Here is a 26,155-nt window from a genome sequence, read left to right as displayed (position 1 = left end):
GTATGTAGTGACGCCAAAGAGGGAAAATGAAAAGCAGGAAAGAAGGGAAAATGGCTCAGAAGCTTGACAATCCAGGTAGAATCATAAATATACATTCAAAAAAAATAAAACACTGAAAGTACAGCGTCCTTTATATTTTGGGGGGTTTTTTTGGCTGCATCCATGGCACGTGGAAGTTTCTAGGCCAGGGATTGAACCTGAGCCACAGCAGTAACAATGCCAGATATTTAACCTACTCAGCTACCAGACAGAGAACTCCCTATAATTTAGTTTTTTTCCACTGGCATTTCATGACCCTTCTGGAGCTCATGATTGGAGCTATTACTTATACTTAAATTCAAGGAAGCTATAGGTAAATAATTTCATTTTTTAATAAATAACCCTACATTATCTGGCACAGATAAAAATTGTGCCAGGATAAAGTCCTGAAATGTTTTACATCTGAAAGCACTCACAAAGTACAGAAACTTCGCCCCAGGGCTGTGGTTCAGCAGGTCTTTGTTCGGCACAGTAGGGGAAAGATAAGGCATTCTGTACTTTGGGTGGGCAAGGGTGTCTTAGGATCTCCATGGAGACCTCCCCTCTGGTGGACTGCTGCTGTGCACTTCCTTTTTCTTTTTTGGCCTCTCTGCAATATGTGGAATTCCCAGGCCAGGGATCAGATCTGAGCTGCAGTTGCAACCTAAGCCACAGCTGCAGCAATACCGGATCCCTAACCCACTGTGGGCTGGGGATGGAACTTTCATCCCAGTACTCCTAAGACCGCCCATCCCAGCACCACAGCAGGAACTCCCCCATGCTGTGCACTTCTAAAGCCCTGCTTGAGGCCAAAAAGGAGAACTTTGGAGTTTTCAAACACTTAACACAACAGTGTCTATTGACCAGGACCTCCTTACTTTTGCCGTCCTTCTCCCCCTTACCTTGAAGGGACCATGGGGCTGCTACTCTAAACAAAAGAAGGATGTGTGAGTGTATAAGTCCAAAATGTAACTATTTTTAATTGGTGCAACTAGTCTAATTCTCTATTGGTCATCTGGATGGTTTGTGAGATTTCATACAAGAAAACTTGAATATCCCATTTTTCCTTTGTGTATGGTCACATCTTTGTTCCGAAAAGATTCTACATTTTCTTAGATTTCTCTAGAAATTGTGTGATGTATGCACATTTTGCAAAAGATATTAACTCCTGATTTATTCAAAATTTCTTTTTATAATTAAAAAGTAAAGTTAATTTTAAAATTTAAGTTCTTGGCAAGGCAAAGATAAGTAAGTATATAAATAAACCAAAACCCCACAGGATCCCTAATGTGCCACAGTCTATTTGTCTTTTGATTGTGTAGAAAAGGAGCTGTTTCACATCCACCACTGCTCCCTACACGGCATGGGGTATTTAGTAGTAAATAACTAGGAAGCCATTTCATCCACAGGTGGGTATTAGATTAAATCACAGTGGGTGATTTATTTTGTTTTGTTTTTTAAACAATTGCTTCGTCCCACGGCTTTTTTCCTCTGAAAAAATACAGCATGCATTTAAGAGTTCCTTTGCCACTTCCTTCCCCAGGCCCCGGCTGTGTTCTCACACTGGGAAAATCCCACGTTCCATTTTCTGATGTTACACGTTTTCCCTTTAGTCTTTTCCAAGTCCCCATCACTAACAATGTATCTTGTTATCTGCCACTAAAATTTAAGAATATGTCATAAATTAAGAATGGTTCTACATTGCCTCTTATCTGACTAGCATCTGTGGGTGTCAGCTGCCAACAAGTAGCTCGGGTGTCTGGGCCGCTCCTGAATGCTCACATGCTGACACACTCTCTTCTGATAAAAGGTACCTTCAAATATGCATGCGACTTTCAATAATAAATTTTGTATGCTTGAACACTCCCTGTAAGAGAATCACTTGACCTAATAAAGTGACTTGGTTGAGACTTTGAAAAAGCTGGATATAAATATCTCTGGAAATTATAGAGTAAACATAAATACTTCACTCTGAGCATTTTCCGGATGTTTATGACCACATTTGTGAAATCTGAGCTTATTCAGAGGAAGGGCAATGGGGTGGGGGTTGGGGCGCTATTAGTCACACGGGATCCTCCCAGGGGAGAGACTGCAAACTAATAGCTCCCCCCAACATGGCTTCACAGGGGATAAAGGAAGGATTTATTCCTTTAGTTCTTATCTAATCAGCTACCCTTGTTTTGATGATATGTGTACAGACCTCATCTAAAAAAAAACCTATGTCCGAGTTCAGATATATCTTGTTAAGACTGTCATGTTCAAACAGAACACATATTATGTTTTCCAGAGAGACAGTATGTCTGTCTGTGTGGGTGATAAGAACTGAAATCAAAGCATTGCCAATCTTATATTTTAATGGAATATTTTATTCTATTTCTATGCAAGGTGCTAAAAAATATGTATCTAAACTGACAGTTATAATGAGTGAAGTATTTATTTTATTACTTTAAAGCTACCATTGCAGAGAAGACTTAGTATGTAGTGGTGGTAGGGGAGAAGGTGGTGGTGGTGGTGCTGCTGCTGCTGCTCGTGATGGTGCTGGTGGTGAAAGTGGTGAAGGCTGAACCCAAGACATGTTATGCAGAATGCTCAAGTCCTTCTTCAAGGTCAAGAGCTGACTCTCCCCTCATGCACATTCCTTTTTATTTTTGTACAGCTCCGAAGCTCATGAAGAGAAAAGAACATGGTACATACACCATTTTCTTAATGCAGTTTCACATTTGCTCTTTTACTCCACTGCCTTTAATTTTATAATGAGATCTTGATTCCAAGTTTCATATAAATGATGAACTATCATTAATTGATTAGGATCCACTGAGTCAGCATCTTTGTTCTGTCCTCCTGCTTGTCTGAAGGATCAGAAAGTGGGATGGTTAACAGAGGAGTCACTGAGGGTTGGATGGGAGGGGTGTGTTGCAGATTAATTGGGGTGAGCACTCACTTCATAGTGCTGAGAGGGGTTGCATTCTATCAACAATTTCCAAGACTTCCTCCAGTGTGTCTCTGGGGTAGTACGATCTCTCCCTCCCCTGTTCCCTCTCTCTGCAAAACAGAGCTTCAATAAAGAGAACAAATCTGACTCCTTGCCTTCTCCTGATCTTAATTCTGTACTTTTGAGCACCATCCCTCGCTGCTGGCTTTGCATCTCTCCCATCTTCTGCTGAAATGCTTGGGATGCTAGAAATCATTTGGAATTAGTAGCTGTGCTCTGTTTCTGACCTGGTGGACCACAAATGCCCACATCTACCACAGCTGGCAGGCGGTGGCGGTTTATTTTGGGGCTGGTATAAGAGGCTGTGTCCGAAGGCTGTGAGGGTCAGTTAGGGGATTTTTCATGTAATGTGATGTGGCCTCAACTCTTGTCTCCTTGCCCAGACTGCACTCTAGAAGCTCAACCCAAATATGTTAGAGGTGGGAAGCGCTATGGACGGAGATCCTTACCCGAGTTTCAAGAATCCGTGGAGGAGTTTGCAGAGGTGACAGTGATTGAGCCACTAGATGAGGAAGCACGGCCTTCACACATCCCAGCCAGCGACCGAAGTGAGGTAAGACCTTGGGCAGTGCATCCACCTGGACCACAGACGTGGCTACCCATGGGTACCCGCATCACTGTGGAGCAGAGGCAGGAGAAGTAAGGGACTATGTAGCTTTTCTCAACCCTTTTTTTCAACTACTTGCTAATCTGATGACTTGCTTTTTGGACATGTAGGACTACTGATCCCATTGTAGGAAGGGAGAGTTTCATTTCTGTTTCAACTTTTGGAGAGCCGACATGACATTTTCTGTGCCTGCTTTATGTTTGTACATTTTGAGTTCAGTCAGTTTTATGTTATCTGGGGTCTGCCACTTCTGCCTCTTGGAAATCTCTCTCTCCTCCATGGCACTGTCATTTTAAATTACGGACGAAGCTAACCAGCTCCCTCCCCCTGAACTATAATACAGGTCCGTTACAGGTAGGAAATGAAAGCACTGTGTTTAGGCATTTTGAGAGCCAGCATCTCATCTTGTGGTGGAGTAAAGCAGCTTTGCGACTTCGTCCTTGTTGCAGCGCTCAGCACTTGGCAGGGATCTTACTGGCTCTGTGGCTCCAGGCATGCCTGGCTCCCCAGCCATCAGAGCTTCCCCCCACCTCTCTCATTGCCCTTCTTCTCATCTCACACATTGCCGTTATCTACCAATCAAGGAGAAGCAGTAACATTTTATTTTTCTCTTTCTTTATGCCTCACTTACCAGCATCCATTTATAGAACATGATTGAAAGTACCATGCTGAGCAAGCTTTAAATATTTCTTGCAAATCCTAGCTCGAGCTGAGAATGCACATATTTCAGATGCACATATAAGCTGGAAAAGAGAGCGTCTCAACTGTCTTAGAGTAGTCTATAGATCATAAGTTGATGAAGTGGTGGATGTGTGTTGCTGTCTAATGTCTGTGTTCAGCTTCCTGAAATCTATAAGAAGCTCGCTCTGGTAAGATCTCCAGCAGTGCAGCATCTGACATCTTCAACTTTCCAGATTACCCACAAACCCAAAGGTAACTGAAAAGAGCCCAAGTATTGAGCAGAAATGAAACCGGCCACAAGTACTGCAATTTAGGAAGACACATGACATGACTGGTCTGTTGATCAGAAGAAGGTTATACCATTAAAAGAAAAAAAAAAAAAAAAAAAAAAGAATGATACCTGTCCTCACAATAGAAGTGAAAGAGCAGTGGCAGAAAGATGAGTGAGAAGAGAGAGAGACATGCAGCTAGAGGGGATGAAAGATAGAAACCACAGAAATAGTGTGAGTAGTGCTAGTGAGAAGTGATGGCTGAAAACAGAAAGACCACGAGAAGCAAGAAGGAAAACACTGCCTAGAACATCACAGCACCGGGCCCAGGGGATCTGGAGCAGAGACCACTTTCCTTCTTGTTCAGTCAGTTTCACACTCTTGCTTGGGTCCCTTTGAGAATTTAGCTGCGGCCATTTCCCCAGTGAAACATATAGACTCAATGTGCACAAAAATGTTGCATATACTATTTCAGGAAGGCAGATAATTTGTATACTTCAGTTTTGTCTGTGTTTGTAATATTTATCTTGCTGTCAGGAAAGGTATCATTTTATAACATAAAATCTCTTAAATAACCCTGAACAGTGTGGAATGTATCTGAGACATTTCTCAATGAAAAAAAATGGCTAAAATAGGTCTCAACACTATGGGGAGAAGCTTTTCTTATTTAGAATATACTTTTAAGTCTAATGTCTCCTTTCTCCAAGTGTTTTCAGTACCTGAGGCATTGTTATTCAATGCTGAGAGATTAAATGGTTTTTGGAGAAGAGAGTTTCTAGTTACCACCTGGGGATACCCAGAAAGTTCCTGGGCAGAGCTTATTTTGTTGCTGGCAGATGTATTCCTTTTATCATTGTTTTATCTTATCTACTGATTTCCAGTGAGATTTACTGCTTAAAAAGTGAGACTCTGGATAAATCACAAGGTCCTGTTTTATAGCACAGGGAACTATATCCAATCTCCTGGGATAGACAATGATGAGAAATAGTATTTTTAAAAAAAAGGTAAAGTGTGGTATCAGATTTTTTAAAAAAGATTTAAAAAAAAAAAATGGTGAGACTTCGGTTTCAAGTGTAAATTTAAATGTTGAGGCCTGAATCTGGGCAAAATCTTAATGCATGTATGTGTCTTAGTAAGAAGGTATGTTGGAAGAATCATCTTACCCCCCAATGAACTTCATCTTCCCCAACTCCTCCAGAATCATCTTAGGTGCGACCTTTCATATGGAAGCTTTGCGGTAACTATTCACCATCAATAGAGGTCTGGAGTCATTGCTCTGTGTCTGTTCTCCCAGAGGACTTTACTGACTTGACTTCCAAAGTCTGTAACATCCTAACCAGAAAGCCTCTAGAAGAACAAGATAACATGTTTTAACTCTGTCTTTTTTTTTCTTAATTGCCAAAAGTGGACTCAAACCAAGGTTCATACACTTGCTTTCTTGCCTAAAAATGAAGTGTTTTGTGAGCTGAATGGAGCCTGTCAGTTTTGAAATCAATTCATCACTCTAAAAAGCTAATAGCTTCAGGAGTTCCTGTTGTGGCTCAGCAGTTACAAACACGACTAGTATCCATGAGGATGCAGGTTTGATCCCTTGCCTCACTCAGTGGGTCAGGGATCTGGCATTGTGGTGACTTGTGGTGTAGGCTGAAGACACAGCTCAGATTTTGCACTGCTGTGGCTGTGGTGTAGGCCGGCAGCTGTAGCTCTGATTTGATCCCTGGCCTGGGAGCTTCCATCATGCTGCAGGTCCAGCCCCTAAAAAGACAAAAACAAAAACCAAACCAACACAGTTAATAGCTCGATGTGTGATGTTTTTGATGTTCCTCTTGTTAGTAAGAAGGGCTGCTCCCAGCTTCCTTCAGTAAGCTTGGCTATAGGTCAGTCGCCTTGCCCCCGTGGGTGCATGTGGTCTGTGGAGTAATTTTGTCAGTGTCGGTCTCGTTGCATCCTGTTGTGTCAAGCTAACACGCCTGTTTCCTGGCCAGTTTCAGTAATAGCCTCAGCACCTGAGGGCTACTCAGGTGGCTCACACGATTCATCCTCCGGGCAGGATGGGTGTGCTCTCGAAACCCTTGTCCCTTCCTCAGGGGCTGTCTAGGGCTCTGCAGAGGGCCAGGTCATCCTCCCTGTTCTAGAGTGGCCCTCAGATGGGGACTAGGGGGAGGGCAGGATTCTCAATGAACTGTATTTTATTGTATTTTTAATTTATTTTATTATTAATTTATTATATTTATTTATTTTTTCATATTCGGGAGTTCAGAACCTGACAGGAGTTCTTTATTATACTGCTAGCTTCTTTTATGTCCCATTGGTTGCCTCAGGCCTTTTGTCTCCTGCCCTTGGGTGTAAAGAATTTCTTCCTTGGGTGTGTTTGTTACCAGTGACTCATAACTCATCTCAGTGCCACTGGGCAATATTGAAGGAGGGAGCAGCAGGTCTAGGTCTCCCATGATGCAAATATTTCATGAGGAGGAGTTAGATGGGGAGCTGGAGACAGGCCTTCTTGGTTTGGTTGTGGATTTCCTTTGACACTTGGGTTCTGGGTTCCTAGCTTTTTTTTTCCTTAGTGTACAATTTCTCCTGTTCTCAGATAGGTCTCATTTTCCTAAAGTGACTCGAGAGGTTTTTTTGACAAAGACCAAAGAACCTGATGGAGTTCCCATTGTGGCTCAACAGTTAGGTATCTAACTTGTATCCATGAGGACCATCCCTGGCCTCGATCAGTGGGTTAAGGATCCGGCATGACCATGGGCTGTGGTGTAGGTCACAGACGTGGTTTGGATCTGGTGTTGCTGTGGCTGTGTCATAGGTCAGCAGCTGTAGCTCCAGTTCGACCCCTAGCCTGGGAACTTCCATATGCTGCAGGAGCAGCCCTAAAAAGCAAAAACAAACAAACAAACAAAACAAAACAAAAACACCAAAGGACCCAAGTCTGTTGTCAGAAGCTCAGAGGAGGGAAAGGCCACTTGTCACCACCCAAGAGGAGACTAATTTCAGCTCTAGAATGAATCACGTGATTATCTCATTTATCTGAGGACTTAGGGAGGGGTGGTCTGTGGAATGGAATGGTGTCACAAGCCACCTGTAAAAGCTGTCTTCAAGGTGGCTGGCTTTCTTCTAGGCACCCATCCTGTAGGGATATGTGGACAAATGGTCATCTGAGGGGATAAAACAATAATCCCTTCCCCACTCCCCTCTAGGGTTATTCGATGGGAGGGCAGTTACTGCAAGTGGACAATCATTCCTCTGCTCCTGGACTGGTGGTTCACAGTGTTCTTTCTGCATCCTTAAGTAGAAGGCATTCTCCCCTATGTACAACAAAATTACAGGTAGTTCTCAGTAGTCATAATCTCTCTAGTCTACCTGTATCTCCACATCATTTCTCTTCCACCCAAGAGAACAGCAATGCAGGCAAGTGAGAGTGATGCTGCCGTAGAGTTGCTTTCCAGTGCCTAAGTTTATTTTTAATGTAAGTCCCATGTGAAGCTTCAAGCTTCTTTGGTTACTGCCATTTGGAAGTCCTCCCATGATATCCACAGTGCCCCACTGTGATGTGGAGCCTTGGTGGAGAACCCATGTTGTCCCTATGGGGCCGCAAGTGCTTCAGACTTTGGCCTTATCCCCTGAATAGGGTGTATGAGTGTTAACCTTGGGATGAGGTGTTTTGATTATGTTCGACTTTTGTCTTGGTTCACATATGTTAAAGCCCTATCAAAGTGTGAACATTTTAATCATCTCCATCCTCCCTCCACCCCAGCTTTATTTGGGGAATTTGATTTTTTCCTCCTGAAACAGAAAATATCTAACCTATTTCCAAGTTTACTTTACAAGTCCATAAAGCCATTCCATAGGGGAAGACCATTGTAATCTTGCTAAATTTTCAGCACTAAAATGTGTATGGCAGAATTTCATTTAGAAACCATGAGGGAAAAAGTCCCAGTTCACAAGAGACAAGGTAGGTTCCACCATCAGACTGAAATGTGCATTCACCTTCCATTTGAGTGTGTTTATCTGGCGAATGGATCCCTTGGGAGTCTGACCCCTCCTCTGGGGTGGTATTGAAAGAAAAGTGGTGATTTTTCTTTGTTCACGGGATCATTTTCACTCAAGGCAATTTGATTGGACATTCTAGTCTGAATTAATCCAGACTAACAAAGGGCACATTCTTGATTCCAGAGTAAGGTATGATTAATGAGAATGCATTGATGGTGGTTGTTTTTGCTTTGCTTTGTGAAGAAACAGAGGTGAGTTTTTGATTCTGAAGAGTACCTATTTTTTCCCCCATATGTATGAGTAGATGCAATGGCTACTGAACTGACCTTGAATTTTATACTCATGTTTCTCCTGAGGGTAGCTGGAAGCAGGGGAGAAAAACAGACCGAATTCTTGACTCTGTTCTGTATTGCTCAGACGTGGTAGGAAAGGTTGACAATTAATACAATTGGGACAGGGCCACTTTGCTTTCTGCCCTCGTTGAAAACAGGGGACACCTTGTTAACTGTTTTCCTCCACAGGGAATAAATTGGGTCTAGTAAGATTCTTATCAAGAGCCAGAGGCTTTAAACAATGATTTCTTCAACTTTAGACAATAGTCATGTAAGCCAAAACCGTGCAGTTTAAGTGCAGACCTAAGAGAAAAGTCAAAGCCAGTTGCTTCATTCACCCGAGATGGACAAGCAAGTCAGGCCTTTGTGTAAGGATTGGGCGGGGGGGGGGGTTGTTTAAAAACAGAAACACCTCCCCCAACCTGATTTTTCTACTCTTCATCAAATCAAACTTCTTTAAGAAGCATGAAACTTACATTCCCCTCTGTTCATTTTCATATCTGTATAACTTTGCAGTTGAACTCCATGATTTATTCATTTACACTTTATAGAGTAAAGATTTAATTCTGGACCAAACGTCTTAATAACTGAGAGCAGTTCTGCTAAGAGCTTTTGTAGTTGAAATGTACTTATTTTCCAATTACTCTCTCGTTACATTTTTTTTTGTTTTAGTCTTTGACAAAGTAAGCAGTTTCATTACTGATGCCATTTGTTTCCATCAAATGATATGACATCATAGGGTTAGGATTTTTTATTAATGAAATTCTGGTGTTTTCTTTTATATTTCTCAACTATTATTAGATCATCTGACTATTCTTAGAGATGGAAAACTCATTCAGGGTGCAATTGTAGATCACTTGAAAGTGATATAAAGAAGCCCCTTCAAAGCTAATAAGATGTCTTTCACTCTGACGCAGATGTAGCTTTCAGACTTGCAGGCTTTGCTCTTCTGGTAGATCTTCCTGACTTGATCCCAGAGGAAATTCCCTTGGAGTCCAGACCTCCAGGACAACAATTTCTGATATTTATCTTCTAAGTAGAAAATAGAGCAGATAACACATCAAACATTAAAAAGTTGATTTTAATGATAATAGTAACATTTTCCAACTACACCGTTAAGTATTTTCCAAATACAAAGGCAATATTCACTATCTGTTGAGAGAAACTCTCATGAGGCTACCATGGGCAGATCTGGTATTAAAAAACAACAACAACAACAAAAAAAAAACACCTCTTTCCTTTAAGGACTTTAAAATCCAGTGAACCAAAACCTGTCCCTAACCTTGGTGGAAGAGGTTTAAGGCTCAGGCTCCTTTAAATTCAGCATTTCTTCACACTGGCAGTACTGAAGACTGTTTGGCAGTGTGGCAGGACTCATCTAAATGTGTGCGCATTTAAAAATCACACATTAATTCCCCTTATCCTCAGTACTTACTTGTAGCTTTTAATTGCTTTTAAAGATAAAGGAGCAGATTTGCATTCTAGTCCTGACAGGCGTGCAGCTGAGGAGCTTGTCCCTGTGCTCAGAACAGAGAGACTGGGAGCTGGGCTGTCAGACCCCCCTTCACCACCCATTGGCCTTCAGAGGTAGGATGGCCAGAGATGAAGTCCTAGGAAGCATGTCCTTGCAAGGAACAGCCTTGCTGGGTGCAAATGGCTTCTAGTACCTGTGCAGAGCACAGGACTTGTAAATATTTAGAACTGTTAGTTAAATATGCCATTGATGCTGTGTTTTTAAAAGTCCTAAGGTTTGTATCATAAATATTCTCCTGAACGGGTCCTGTTTTTCTTCAGAGACTTCCTGTACTTACTTCTGTGTGCTGCTCTTATAAGATGGACACTGTGGCTCAGGGCTCAGTTTGTTGAGGGAGCTTTGTCACTTTAATACATTTCCTTTCCCTTCCCTCTGGGCTTGCAAGGCTTTCCCCTTTCGAAAAAAGAAAAGAAAAGAAACGGAAGGGAGAGGAAGAAAGGAAGAAAAGAAACAAACTGCTTAAGGCTGCTGAGCTCAGCCCTGCCACCTCTGCTGGGAAAGAATAGCCCCGTGTGTGCCCCATAATCGTTTTAATTAGCCATACATTCTGAGGGGCACAAAGGTCTGTGCTGGAGCAGATGGCTGGTGGGGGCTGTGGCTGGGCTATTGTGGGCAGGGGCCTCGCCAGGCCTGCAGGCTGCAGATGCTGGCCGGGCCTCCAGGCTTCCAGCCCCAGGATCCAAGAGGCTCAGGCCATCTGCTCCACAGGCCAGCAAAGCAGGTGTCCCTCCGAAGAAAGGCTCCCTGAAAGCAGTGCCACCTGGGCAGCCCACATGTGCAGGGCATCCCGTCCAGCTGTAGGACAAGTCAGAGCTGACCCCAATGGCCAGCATGACTGCATGCACAGCCCAGAGGCTGGGTACGGGACTCCTTTTGTCTGCTTGAGTGGGGTGGGGATTGCTTTCTGTAGCAGCCATTTTGGGGCTGGGCAAACCTCTGACCTCTTCGCTCTGTCCTCTCTCATGGGAGCTGTAGGCCAGCACACATGGCATGGTGAGCCCTGCCAGCTGTGGCCACCCATGGGACACTGCCCATAGCGGGGAGAGCTGCCAGGGAGGCCTGCTCTCAGCTCAATCAAAAGTTGATTGCATCATCACAACTAACACACTCAAAGCCATAGTTTCTAGAAAGCCTCTTCTGGGTTTGTTCTTAAAGCTGACACTGGTCTGTCTGCTGTTTCTTTCCTCTGTCCTTGTCTTAGTGGTAAACACTCAGGTAGTGGGAATAGTAATTATAGTATTTATTTACTTAACAGACACTTAACTCTTAATTTGTAGCAGGCACAGTTTTAAGTGCTTTGCAAATACTAGCACAGCCTCGTAGGTGGTGGTAGTCCCTCACCATGAAGGAAGCAAGGCACATGGGGTCAAGTGACTTGCCTGAGCCTGTACAGCCAGTAAGTGAAGAGCTGCCTCCAGAGTCTAGATCTTTAACCAAATCATTGTTCCAGCTGAAATAATAAGAGCTAACGTTTCTTAAGAGCCAGGTGTATGCCTCCATGTCCCCTATGAGGTGGGTCATCCCCAGCTTGCAGATGAAGTAAGGTGCCAAGGGTCACCCAGCGGCGGAGCAACCCGGCAGTCTCCCTCAGCTCCCATTTTGCATCCAGAGTCAGGAACCGCTGGAGGCCCACAGAATGGCTTGTACAGATTTATTAATATCCACTCTTTATTAGTGAGAGGCTACATAAGATTTCACAGGGAGAAAGGGAGCTTCTTTTCTCTAGAATTGGTATGGAGGACACACCCACCCCAGCAATTGTCACCCCCCCCGACTCCCACTTTGCCAGAGATGTTTGTGATCACCTCCCTTCCAGTCTTCATGGCTGATTGGTGCCTAGAGGCCACCTGCTAGGCTTTCACTGTGCTGAGTAAACCATTGGCAATGACACGGTCTTGTTCCAGAAAGATGCCTCCATGTGTGGGTGGTGTTCCAGTAGCTGAATGATCTTATTCCCTAACCTTCCGATCTGCCTTCCTCTCCCCCTGCTTTTTAATTGGAATGCGTGGCTCCAGACAATGAGAATGAAAATAAATAAGCTGTGATTGAGGTGAGTCTGCTCTCACTGCCCATCCCCCCCAAGTTGCAATTTATTATTTTTATTTTTAATTTTTTTATTTTTTTTATTACTTAATGAACTGTATTACATCTATAGTTGTACAACGATCATCACAACCCAATTTGAAGTAGCGCCCAAGGCCTATGGAGGGTCCCAGGTTAGGGGTCTAATCGGAGCCACCGTCGCCAGCCACAGCCAGATCCGAGCCACATCTGTGACCTACACCACAGCTCGTGGCAATACCGGATCCTTAACCTACTGAGCAGGGCCAGGGATCAAACCCACACCCTCATGATTCCCAGTCGGATTAGTTTCCACTGCACTCAGGATGGGATCTCCCCAAGTTGCAATTTAATAGCAGTAAGCTGCCATGTGCTTACTCTTTAGTAAAGGCACAGACCCTTGATGGAGACAGGAGAGAAGCCCATGGGCTACTCAGTCTCCAGTTGAAGTGGTCTTGGAATGAAAATGAAACCATTTAGCATAAGCTTGCTTCTCCTTCTAGCAGGGCTGGTCTTAGCTGTATCTGTGCTTCTTATACAGGGCCACGGAGAAATGCTTGAGAAATCATCACCCCTGGAGATTGTAAAACAAATTATCCCTTACCCCACCACCCCTTGTCCTAGGAGTTTGTGTGAAATCACTTAAGCTGCTGTACCAATGCCGTTGGGTACGGCTGTCTGAAGAATGCCTCTTTGGATGGCTGTGGTCCCAGTCCCCAAGGCAGGTCTCAGATGAGCGTCCCTGATCTTTCCACACTGTTAAGTTCAGGAGGCATTGGCACCAACAGCTTTCACCCTCCTGAAAGCACCTGGGCCTCTCTCCCAGGCTTTCAGGTCATAGGTCACAGGGCAAGAGGAGCAGAGGGGTACATGCCCAGGGTACAGAACTTTCTCTACCCCCAGGTCACAGGGAATTCATTTAGTGAGGATTCACAGGCAGTTGGGCAAAAGAAATGGTGAAGTTGTACCTATTTGTATGGTATAAACAACATCTATAGCAATAAAGGAAATAAAATTATTTCCCATGTTCTTCCAACCAAATGTATCTGTTTTTATTATCCCTGCTTCCTTTCAGTCTTGTCTAATTGTATGAAGATTTTTTTCCAGAGGTAATCATAGCGTTGACAGCATTTTTGTCATGGTCTTTCATTTAACGTTTCATAAGATGTTTTTCCATGTTCCTGCATGGTTTTATAATTATACTTTTAACAACCACATTATAATGTATCATTATACTTTATGGCCCATTGTTGAATATTTAAATCATTTCCGATACTTTCCTTTTGCAAAAAAATGCTAAATGCACATGTTTACACGTATGCTTTTTTCCCTTTCTTTCTTTGATTTTATTGCTATCAGAAATCATACGAAATTGTGTCAAGGATTATGAACATTTCCAAGACTTTTGATACGTAAAGCCATTTTCTTCACTAAAACAGTAATATCCATTTACATTGATGCCAGCAACATATAAACTGGCCAATTTTATTTTTAGTTTTTATTTATTTTTTGTCTTTTTTAGGGCTGAACCCACAGAATATGGAAGTTCCCAGACTAGGGGTCTAATTGGAGCTGCAGCTGCCAGCCTACGCCACAGCCACAGCAATGCCAGATCTGAGCTGCATCTGTGATCTACGCCACAGTTCATGGCAATGCCGAATCCTTAACGCACGATTGAGGCCAGGGATTGAACCTGAGTCTTCATGGATATGAGTTGGATTTGTTACTACTGAGCCGCAAGGGGAACTCCCACAGGCCTATTTTAAATCATAACCTTATTGATAATAGGAGTCATATCATAAATACTTTGCTAGTTTAATGGGAACATAATGATTCCTTGGTTTTACTTCTTTGATTGCTTTTGAAATGAACCTTTCCCCAAACTTGTTTGTGTTGCCTCTTATGGGAACTGTCTGTATTACTTGGATTTCTGCTGGGGACTCGGCATATTTCTTACACATTTAGATAAATAATTGATACCTCTCCAGGTTCACTCAAATTAATGTTTTAAGTTTAAACATGGTAATGAAAAAACTGAAAATATATGTTTAATATGTACATCTAATATGTACTATATAAACATATGTGCAAAAAAAATAACAAATTTTATAGTGCTTGTTAGGTGCCAAGCACAATTCTAAGCATTCTCCCCAGCTCTGTGAAATATGCATTACTTTATTCCCACTTTGTAGATGGAGAAAATGAGGCAAAAGAGGTTAAGAAACTTGTCCAAGCTCAACCCAGGAGGTAAGCCAGGATTCAGATCGGGCAGTCTAGCTCCCAGCCTCCATCTCTTCATAGTTAGGGGTAAAATCAGGGAAAGAGGGCAGCAGGAAAGAGTGAATCATATGTGTGCACCCAGTTGCACAGACTCAGGAGGAGTTGGAAATAGTATATTGGAGCCTCTTTCTCCTCTAAACTAATTGATTGCTCATGAGTTTCAAATGAATTGAGAAGAGAGCAAATCTAAGAAATTGTTATGTAGCAAGATATTCTCCTTGTTGCTCTAGGAATTGTTACCAAGGATTTTTGAAATATGTGTGTGTATTTTTCCAACTGTGTATCCCAGCAGAGGCCTGTCCAGGGATAGATGTTCTCCTGCTATTTCTCATGTCAGTTTGTGCTGTTAGAAATCATCTCCTATTTGTGATCTGGTAGGTTTTATTTTGATCAATGGGTCTTAGATCATGGAAACCTATTTTATTTGTTTTGGTGTGAGCTGTGGTGTAGGTCGCAGACACGGATCTGGTGTGGCTGTGGCTGTGGTGTAGGTTAGCAGGTGCAGCTCCAGTTCGACCCCTAGCCTGGGAACTTCCATATGTTTTGGGTATAGCCCTAAAAAGCCAAAAAAAGAAAAACAAAAAAAAAAAAAAAGAGAAAAAGGAAAAATCTATGGAGGGCTCATTCGTCCATTGGTTCCTACGCACCCCCACCACACCTCATCCACCCATCAGGTTTGAGATATGTCTTGATGTGGAATGTAAGCTGATAAAATTGTAATCAAAGTAAAAATCACACTGTGCCCTAGTTCAGCTTCCATAGATGTACCATGTATATCAGTGACTTTAGGTTGTCACCTAAATGTGTTGTAGTGAGTTTATATATTTTAAATTATCACCTTTTTCTTTTTTTGGCTGTGCCTACAACATGTGAAAGTTCTAGGGTCAGGGATGGAACCTGCACCACAGCTATAACCAGAGCCACTGCAGTGATGATGCTGGATCCTTAACCCACTGAGCCACCAACTCCCTAAATTAAGCCTTTTGATATCTCTCTATGGCAAGAACAATTTATCTCAGCACTGTCAGTTTGCAGTTTCGAGTTAGGGTGGCAAATTTTGGTGAACTCCTTGAACTGGTGCTCTATTCAGTATCTTTCTGAGTGAAATACGAAACTGTGAAATCCTCGTAGATGGTTGTCTTTCAGTTAAGAGAAGAAGACTGGCATAAATGAATGTGTAGAGGAGCAAAATAGATGTGCCCAGGTTGCCTGAAAGAACTTCAACTCACAGCAACTTAAATAAGCCACCAAAAATCAACGTTTAATCTAAGCACTTTAGGTGGCATGCTGTCTGCCATGTGGAATCTAAGAGCTGGAGTCAGAAGTTGAATAGGCTTGTTTTCTTGTTGAGTTCATTTTAGGGGTCTAAGAAATCGGTTCATCTTGTACAGTTCAGTCCCCACAGACACTGGGCTCGTTATTTGTTATCAAAGCAGCTTTATTCATAAAGGTGGGTCTTTCCTGACACAGCAGGGGGTTTTACAGGGGGATACCCCTTTTCTTAACAGGGTTTCCTGCGATGGTTGTAGAACCTCCCAATAGGTATGACTAGGAAGCTTGCTGGTGAGGCCAAAGGCCACTGCAGACCTACTTGTTGCCACTGGTCGGAAGCAGATCTGTGCCCTTCTTGGCCAGTGGAGTAGGGGCTGGGTGCTTCTGTGCTGTACACAAGCTACAACTGTATCATGTGATCTGGGAAAGACCCAGTAGTTAACACAGTATGATAAGGAGGAAAATTGATCCAGTTCAGATCAATTTCACTTCTTTTTCTGTGGTAATTTACCAGTAATGTAATTTTATTTAAATTGAGCTTTCTTAGCCTACCTGTTTCATGTTGCATCTTATTCTCCTCATTGCCTCAAACACACCAGGATCATTCTTGGCTCCATGTGGCAGCAAATAGTTGCTGTTCCTTTCTTTTCACCTGGCTGTCTTGAACTCATCCCTCAGGGCTCGGGTAGACCTTGCTTCTTTCAGGAAGTATACCCAGAACTCCCAAGGCTGATGGATACCACTTAGGTACCCCTTCTTGAACTGCCCATGAGAGCACTTAATACAACACTGTACTTTCTCTTTTTTAGTCTGTATGTCTTCATCAGCATATAAACTTCTTGAGATAAGAAATTTTCTTGTCCTGTTCATACTTGTATTGCAAAGATGCAGCATAATACCTGACACCCAATAAACATTTATTGATGAACAAATTTATAAAAGCATTTGTAGAAATGCTTGTTGGTTGATGGATTCTGAATATTTGCTTTGGCCTGATTTTATTGGTTGTGATAGGTTTGGTTGTTTTTTTTTTAAATACATAAATGACAGCACCTCACAAAAATGAAGGCAAATCCTTGATGAGATGCTGTAGAAGACTGTGCGGGATTTCTTATGCATCTGGCATCTCCTCTTGAATGGCTGGTTGACTGAGGAGAGCTCACCTGGATGAAAGCACCTGAGGGTCCCGAATCATGTGACTCACTCAGATGACGATTTCAGAGCCAGAGTGACCTAGTCTTGGAAGAATGGAATTCGTTCTAAAGCACACTAATTATCTTCTCTTGCCTTCTCTAGCACTGGAAGACGCAGCGCAGCGAAGAGTATGAAGCAGAAGGTGGGCACTGAGTGTGTGTCAGAACTGCTCGGGAAGGATGGGGCTGCCACTCATGGGGCGCTCTCCACACTCCGCTTCCTGCATCCCTTAGCCTTCTTCCTAACATCCTGGCCTGCTGGAGGCCAGCTAAGATGTAACCTGAAGAACAGCAAAAAATACTCATTTCCAGTTGATAGCTCATAGTTTTTAAATATGTTTAACATCATGCAAGATATGGCAACTAAAATGTAGAATTTCACTTGAGGGTTAATTACTCTCTTAAATAGGCTCTCACAGTAATCTATGAATAGTCCTAAGCTAAATTATCACCTATTAAAATACATCCTTTGACAAGTTTCAGATGTATCTAAGAAGCATCAAAACAAATTGACCTGGGAGTTCCCGTCGTGGCTCAGTGGTTAATGAATCTGACTAGGAACCATGAGGTTGTGGGTTTGATCCCTGCCCTTGCTCAGTGGGTTAAGGATCTGGCATTGCCATGAGCTGTGGTGTAGGTCACAGACACGCCTCAGATCCCGCATTGCTGTGGCTCTGGCGTAGGCTGGCGGCTATAGCTCTGATTAGACCCCTAGCCTGGGAACCTCCATATGCAAAGGGAGTGGCCCCAGAAAAGGCAGAAAGACTAAAACTAAAACAAACAAACAAAAAAAAAACACATTGGCCTTGTGGCCAGCAGATGGCACTGTGGTTCAGCTGATGGAATCCCAGCCGCTTCACAGCCTACCCTGGGTTAACTGCACTTGAGTGTAATTACAGGTTCTCTAGGTCTCCAGACTGTAGACGGAGCAGTAACGGGCTTCATTTCTTTGATAAATAGTAGGGATAGCACTTAATGCTCTTAGCCCTCTAAGGTTCTTCCAGGAACACAAAATCATGCCAGTAATGAGCTCAGGTGTAATGACTCTACAGAACCTCTAATATGGAATAGAAATTGTAACTAGAAGTGAGAACTTTTAGTAGAGGATAAATACATTTTTATTTTTTAATAAGTAGTTTGATCCTTAAATCTTCCAGTAGAACTTATCCATAATATATCATAATAACTTGCCCTTGCAACCATTTATTCTTCCAAGTTAGGTTGCTTATAGGTCAGAATATTTATATGTGTAAAGATTTGGGCTAATCTTGAGATTTTATAATTATATTATTTCTTGCTCAGCAAAGCAGTTCTAGTGCTTAGACTGGAAAGAAAGTGGAAATAATAAAGTCTGGTAGCTATAGTTGAGATAGGGCATATAGAGCTCTTTAGAATGGCTCTCAGCCAGCCCTCTCTTCTGATCACACCAAAGCCTAAGCCAGTGCATGTTTTCCTTTGGAATAAAACAGCCTTAGAACCTTGGCATGACTGCACAGGAGATATTTCTTACATGGGTACGACTGCCAGTGAACAAAAAACTGCCGGTTGGCCCCAGTTGCACCTAAGAACCAGTGGTTCCCTTCATTTGAACCCACTCACTCACTCTCTTTGAAATTCCTTTTGGGATAAAACCATGTATGCTTTTATTTCAGGTCAGTTAAGATTTTGGAACCCAGATGATTTAAATGCCTCACAGAGTGGGTCTTCCCCTCCCCAAGACTGGATAGAAGAGAAACTACAGGAGGTTTGTGAAGATTTGGGGATTACCCGTGATGGTCACCTGAACCGAAAGAAGCTGGTCTCCATCTGCGAGCAGTATGGTTTACAGAATGTCGATGGAGAGGTAAGCCTTGCATCATATTTTTATTCAGAAATAATAATCATGATAAAGGCTAAATTGGCCACAGGCCAGAACAGCCATATTTTTGGTTTCCTGCAGCACATTACAGAGACTCTGTTCTCTCTTTTTTTTTTTTCCTGGCAAGCTGGCCGTGAAGATTCTGTCTACGGGGAGCTAAGTTGTGTTGTGGAAAAGAAAAACTGACAATAGCTGACACTGAACCCATACTATGTGCTCCTCGCTGTGCTAAGCACATTATTACCCTACAGTGTTCTCAGACACAGCTCATTGTAGCCATGATGTCAATATGGTGTAGTGTGGTGTTCACAGAGAAAGTGTGGGAACGGTGGAAAGGAAGAATTAGTTGGGGGGTTCGGGAGATTTGAGTTGGGGGAATACTTTGAAGGCCAGGCTGATAAGTGTAGTTTCTTGGAGAGAAGATCTCAGTATCACCCCTGAGCAGATTAAGCAATATACAGGAAAAACTGAATTGCCGTGGTAGTCTGAACCTCTTTTATGGGGTATATTGGTGTAAAGGGCACCTTAGATTAGGAGACCAGCCAGGATCCATTATAATAATCTGCCTATGAGGGGATGGGAAAGAGTAGGTTAGTGGTTTTGAAAATACACAACAAAAGAGTCCCAAAGGAGCTCCCAAAAGACTCTTGCTTGGTAAAATTCTGAGCTTTGTGTTATGTGAAAAATAAGAGGATCTATGGCCATACCACCCCTGAACACGCCCGATCTTGTCTGAAAAATAAGAGGGGTGGTAGGAGTGGGTGCATGAACAGCCATGAAACATAACAACATAAAAATTCCAAGATACGTCTTTCAAAGAGCTGAAAATTAGGATTGGAGAGATTCAGAGGTTAGGGCTGCAGTTATGGTTTTGGGAATCTTGGAATATAATATTTTAAACCATATTATATGCTTGCTCAGATGATATTTTCCTAAACCAGAGAGAGATTTATTATCAAAAGCTTCCAAGTAGCCTAGCTTGCAGAAAAGTTCTTTCCCCCTTCTTTGTTGAATATGTGACCGTCACACACCCCCTAACTACCTTTTAGTGGCTCAGTGGTCATTTATTTTTCAGTGGTGGCTGTTGAGTCATAAAATTAAATTCATCCTCCTAAATTATAAACCAGTGCAGTATGCAGAACCTTGGGTTGTTTTTGTCAAGAAATGTTGCACAAACTGGGATTATTTATCTAAGAACAACTCTTGGAGTAAACTGAAGCCATTTGCAGGGAGATGGATTTTCTCCAGTGGTGGAGTTTCCACAACCTGGGAAAAGAAGTGGCATAAATTCTTTTCCTCTGATCTGAGGGGATGAGTAAAGGATTGCTTGTTGAACATGGCTTTTACATGGTGTTTCCTTCCCCACCAAAGTCATGAAATACTGTAGTACTTTGTATTACTAGCTCTAGACCACAGGGAGGCTGAAAGTTCAAGATGATCTCATCAGCATACAATTTGGAATCCTAGAATTTTACAACTGAAAGCAATTTTAGATTTAGTCACCCCTCATTTTATAAATAAAGTGAGACCACTGCTGCTTGTTGCCATAATCATGAAGGGAAACTAGATTCACTGTCTTATGACTGAAGCTAGTTCCCTGCCTTCTGGTAGCAAGGACAGCTGCAGGGCAGGGATGGCAAACTATCTTCCCAGATGCCAAATAAGACCTGAAGCCTATTTGGCCTTCCCAGTGTTGAAAAATCGAACTTGCTATGCTTTTTAAAATTGGGAGATTTTTCTAAAAATCAGAAGATCTGGGGAGTTCCCATTGGGGCTCAGTGGTAATGAACACAACTACTGTCCATGAGGGTGTGGGTTTGATTCCTGGCCTCGCCCAGTGGGTTAAGGATCCAGCATGGCCATGAGCTGTGGTGTAGGTTGTAGACGAGGCTCAGATCTGGCATTGCTGTGGCTGTGGCATAGGCCAGCAGCTGCAGCTGTGATTCTACCCCTAGCCTGGGAATTTCCCTATGGTGCAGGTGTGGCCCTAAAAAGACAAAAATAAAAACGAAAAAAATATAACATCTGGCTCCATTTTGCTGGCAGTGAGAAGCAGCTAGCCCCTTTGGACAGGGCATGCCCTCATGTTTTCAGTTCACTGCTTTATGTATTACTTTTTTTGGCCACGCCCATGGCATGTGGAACTTCTCAGGCCAAGAACCGAACCTGCTCCACAGCAGTGGCCCAAGCTGCTGCAGTGACAACACTGGATCCTTAACCTGCTGAGCTATAAGAGAAGTCCTTCAGTTCACTGCTTTAAATGGCATGACTTTCGAATGTCTCAAGACCATCTTGCCTCATTCATTTATATCACCCTCCTGGCCCCTCTGGGTATTTGGGTTTGTGATCCTTATTCCCAAATTAAACACTGGGAGATCAACCATCCAAAGACCTGGCTGGTCATGGGGAGTAAGAATGTCCTCAGGGTTCTAGATTCAGCTCCGCACAGGTGGCAGGGGTTCTCCAGGTGTCCATTTGACCTGCATGCCTTCAAGCCCAGCCCAGCCTGCCCACCCTCTTCTGAACCCACCCGCTTTTATTCACCTCTTGCCCACTCTCCCAAGTACAGTGATTGGCAGGACTCACTTGCTACATCACTTTGAACAGGTCAGGTGATGGGATTTTAGGCAGTCAGGAAGCCATGCTTTGATTTGGTCAAGATCCCAAGGCCAGCCAGTGTGGAGCTAAGGTTAGAGCTAAAATGTGCCGGTTAACTTCAGTCAGCACTGAACTTTACTGTGGCTTCTAGTTTGACAGTCCTGAAAGCCTAGACCTCTAAGAAAATGTTCTTTTGGTTGATAGGAATAAGACAGAGAAGCTAAGGAAGCTTGGCAACCTCAGAGTTTTGCCCAAAATACCTTTCCATCTGTTTCACCATATGATTCTCTATTAGGAATAGTTGCTTCTTCCAAAGATTTCTACTCTTTAGAATGGTTTTCTTGTTTCGTGTCCTCTCCAGAGGAAGTATAAAAACAAGAATAGGGACAGATGTTGCCTATTGGATATGAATTAGAAAAAAGCATTCAAGATAAAATAAATGCCTCGCGCACTTGGATAAAATCAACAATTATGAGATGACAGGAATCCTAGCAATAGTCCAGATTATGAAGTGAATATTGAAAATTTGAGGGTTTATTACAAAGAGACCTTTACTAGAATGGACCCAATTGTAGGCTCTAATGCAACAAGAATTTAGTTGTTTATTCTGTTCCTTGCTACTCAGGAAATTGGACATCACCTGAGAGCTTGTTAGAAATGCAGAATCTCAGGCCCCACTCCCAGATTTAATTATATCAGAGTCTACATTTTAACAAGATCCTCAGGAGATTTCTGTTGTATATACTGGGGTCATGTCCCTATGGAAAAATACGAGTCCCCAAAATAAAGAGAAGTCTAATTTAGAGGATGACGGAGGTCTTTGCCTTCCTCCCCTGTTTCGTGGTGTCTATGACTCATGCTGCTTTATTCCCTTTTCCATTCCTCTGTTATGCTAGGGAGCAAACTACATCCTAAGCAAGCCTCTAGAAGGGGCTGTAGTCCAGTCTCCCCTTCCCCAGTTATAGGATGAGGACTACCTGATCACTGTGAGAGGGTGCAGAGTAGTCAGGCAAATTGCATTTTCTTTACATCTCTCGGAATCTTTCTGTTGCACACACATGAAATCCTTCCTATCCAGTCTTCATTCCTCCTATGCTAAAACATGAAAAGAAAGAAAAACCCCAAACATGCAGTGTTGTTCAAAGTAATGTTCTAAATCCTAAGTCATGAGTTTCAGACCCAAACTCTTAGGTCATTGCAATCTGTCACAGATTCAATTCTGCTGGGCTAACGTACTAATTTTCAAAATTTAATATAGGCAAAATATTATGTGGCGTCACCACAATATAATAGCTTAATGAATATCCAACTATTTTCTATTATATGACACTGGGAAGCTATATCTTTGTATTTTTTAATGTCTCTCTCTCTCACTGTGTGTGTGTATTTTTTTTAGGGCTGCACTTGCAGCATAGGGAAGTTCCCAGAGTAGGGGTCAGCTGTCTGCCTACACCAGAGCCACAGCAACACCAGATCCAAGCTACATCTGCAGCCTACACCCCAGCTCACGGCAGCACTGGATCCTTAACCTACTGAGCGAGGCCAGGGATCAAATCCGTGTCCTCATGGATACTAGTCAGATTCATTTCCGCTGAGCCACGATGGAAACTGCCAAGTGTCTTCATATTTTTAAGTAATTTTTTAATTCATAAGAATAATGTGTAGTAACATTAAAAATTACCTGTTCTAAAAGTATGAGCAAAAGAAAAAACAGTTGATTGCTACCTTGGATAAAATTATGAAGATGCCGAAAATGAAATTTAACTTGTGTGGGGTGAAGGACATATTGCTAGAAAGGAAAATAAATTTAATGAAATGAGAATAAAGGGATATGTTATATTTCTGGAGCCCTGGGATCAAGAGTGGTACCAATTTCTTTTGGTCAGGAGTGCACCTTGGGCCTTGTGGGGTTTTTTTTGGTTTTTTTTTGAGTGAAAAGTTGATATATATGGTTACCCTTTTCTAGATGCTTGAAGAAGTCTTCCATAATCTTGATCCCGATGGTACAATGAGTGTAGAAGATTTTTTCTATGGCTTATTCAAAAACGGAAAGTCCCTTACACCTTCAGCATCTACCCCATACAGACAATTGAAAAGGCACCTCTCTATGCAGGTAAGAAATAAACAGGAAGTGGTTTCTTTGTGAGTAGAAGTTTAAATCCATTTGAATAATTTCTAATGGAATTCATCTACCATCTGAAGGAAAATGCTTAGGAGAAAGGGAGAAGCAGAAGAAGCCTAATAAAGAAAGACCAAACCATTGCGGAAGGAAAAGTTGGGTTTGAGAATGACCATGAATTACAGAGTGGGAAAACCACTAATGATGCACTTAGTGTTAACTGTGGGTCCTAAGAAACATGGTGTTAGGGATAGACGCATCTCGTCTATATGAAGGTACTCTCTGTCAGGTCAGCTGTATAAGCTTTGCCTTCTTGACTCGCTTGGAAAAGGGATAGCAAAGGGGCAGTACAAATTAGAGAAGCATGCCTTCTGTTCCTTGTGGTCAGGACTGACTGACCAATTTCAGTGTTGACCAACATCCAGTTGTAATTCCTGAGCTTGCTCAAGTCTCTCTTTCTTCCAGTCTTTCGATGAGAGTGGACGACGGACCACAACCCCATCTGCAATGATGAGTACCATTGGCTTTCGGGTCTTCTCCTGCCTGGATGATGGGATGGGCTATGCATCAGTGGAGAGAATACTTGATACCTGGCAAGAAGAGGGCATTGAGAACAGCCAGGAGATCCTGAAGGTGTGGCAGCTAAAATGGGAGAAAAATGACAAGTTGGGGAAGGTTGAAAAAATCCCCCCCCTTTTTTTTGTGCGAGTCATTTATTCTGTAGATGTGCTTTTTTTGTTGTGTTTGTGGGAGAGGGCGAGCGTGTCCCCCTACTCCTCCGCCATCTTGTCCTCTCCTCCCCTTTTTTTTTTTTTGAAATGGTGATTTAATTTGGTTTCTCTTTGATTCTTCTATTCACAAGCTCTCAGACATAAGAGGAACTTTTCCTATTCCCTTTAACTTCTTTCAGTGGTTTGAACCTCTAAATTATTGACAAAGAAATTTCTTAACTGATTTCTCATTGGTAAGGATTAGAGTTTTACTGTTGTGTTTTTTTACAGTGCCAGATACCAGTTTTTAAAAAGCATGCTTACAATCATGTTTTCCTTAGAGCTTAGTTATGTTCTGGATTGAATATTTTTGCTAAGGAATCACTCAAGAAATATAATCATCCAACTTTTAGACTATAAATTCAGTCCTCTGAGTTTGTATAACTTTCTGCTTTTTTGTAATACTTTCTGCTTTGAGAGGATAGAACTTGTGATTATCTTGAACTTGTTCTGATTTCTAGGCCTTGGATTTCAGCCTTGATGGAAATGTCAACTTGACAGAATTGACGCTGGCTCTTGAAAATGAGCTTTTGGTTACCAAGAACAACATTCACCAGGCGGCTCTGGCCAGCTTTAAGGCTGAGATCCGGCATTTGCTGTGAGTTGAACAGAAAGTTCACTTGTTCCATTCCCTTTCCTACTTGGGGAGCAAGCCATTCCCATACCTGTGACATACATGCTTCCAATCTGTACGCAAAGGAGGCTGATCTGTCTTCTCACTTGTGTGAGAACGAGGCAGAGCTTAGATTTGCATGTAGGCTTTTGAAGAGGGCTGTGGAATGTCTTTGTGCTTTGGACGGGTTTTGGTTGTCTTGGTTTTGTTTTTGTATTGAAGCAAGCCAGATGAGAGCTTTTTGGGTCTACCTGTTGCTTAGAAACAGTTTCCCTTATACTTGGTTAATATCTATTTCTAGGGAGCGAGTTGATCAAGTGGTCAGAGAAAAAGAGAAGCTACGGTCAGATCTGGACAAAGCTGAGAAGCTCAAGTCTCTAATGGCCTCAGAGGTGGATGATCACCATGCAGCCATAGAGCGGCGGAATGAGTACAACCTCAGGTGTGACGGTAGGGCCAGGTCCCTTCTTTCCCATCACCCTGGCCCAGGGCAGTGGGGCTCAGCCAGCCTGCCTGCCTCCTTGGCCACTCCCGGCTGGAATGACTTGGGTGTGGCCAAGCCTGAAGGAAAACAGGACTCCCTAGACACTTTAATCAAGGAGTTTCCCATCTCTGTGACTCTGTGTTTCCATTCTTGGTGGACCCACATAGGCATCTCTGAGGGATTTGGTGGCAGCTTGTCAGTCTTTCTTCCTCACAGGAAACTGGATGAAGAGTACAAAGAGCGAATAGCAGCCTTAAAGAACGAGCTGCGAAAGGAGAGAGAGCAGATTCTGCAGCAGGTGGGCAAGCAGCGTTTGGAACTTGAACAGGAAATTGAAAAAGCAAAAACAGAAGAAAATTACATCCGGGACCGCCTTGCCCTCTCTTTAAAGGTAATTATCCAATTGGTTCTGTGGTCCGTGTCCCTGCTGGGAATACCACATGGAAAACCACAGGTCTGCCCTGGGTTTCTCGGTCTGCCT

At 42.7% G+C, this 26,155-nt stretch overlaps 1 protein-coding gene across 47 annotated transcripts in view; it reads left to right on the top strand.

Annotated features, from left to right (window-relative positions):
- NIN (ninein) overlaps nucleotides 1-26,155 on the top strand; it is a 144,728-nt gene that overhangs the window by 66,822 nt on the left and 51,751 nt on the right. For 22 of the 47 annotated variants that reach the window (XR_014818319.1, XR_014818284.1, XR_014818316.1 and 19 more), the window contains 8 exons: nucleotides 3,394-3,563; nucleotides 17,336-17,375; nucleotides 18,885-19,075; nucleotides 23,655-23,801; nucleotides 24,273-24,440; nucleotides 25,039-25,175; nucleotides 25,492-25,632; nucleotides 25,891-26,065. Coding sequence is in view for 31 of the 47 variants with exons in the window: in XM_084980695.1 (XP_084836821.1) it covers nucleotides 3,394-3,563; nucleotides 17,336-17,375; nucleotides 18,885-19,075; nucleotides 23,655-23,801; nucleotides 24,273-24,440; nucleotides 25,039-25,175; nucleotides 25,492-25,632; nucleotides 25,891-26,065 (1,169 nt within the window). In the remaining 16 variants the exon portion in view is untranslated. Of the gene's footprint in view, nucleotides 1-1,738; nucleotides 1,829-2,674; nucleotides 2,705-3,393; nucleotides 3,564-17,335; nucleotides 17,376-18,884; nucleotides 19,076-23,654; nucleotides 23,802-24,272; nucleotides 24,441-25,038; nucleotides 25,176-25,491; nucleotides 25,633-25,890; nucleotides 26,066-26,155 lie in introns of all 47 variants that reach the window. The other 25 variants (XR_014818280.1, XR_014818281.1, XR_014818314.1 and 22 more) reach the window with 2 other exon arrangements.

This window comes from Sus scrofa, chromosome 1 (genome assembly GCF_054392235.1).
Source record: "Sus scrofa isolate SSC_HxYL_T2T_F1_AM1 chromosome 1, Sscrofa_HxYL_maternal_Yorkshire_Landrace_v2.0, whole genome shotgun sequence".
Classification (NCBI taxonomy): Eukaryota; Metazoa; Chordata; class Mammalia; order Artiodactyla; family Suidae; genus Sus; species Sus scrofa.
The sequence above is the reverse complement of the archived record's forward strand: the minus strand, read 5'-3'. Positions and strand labels throughout refer to the sequence as shown.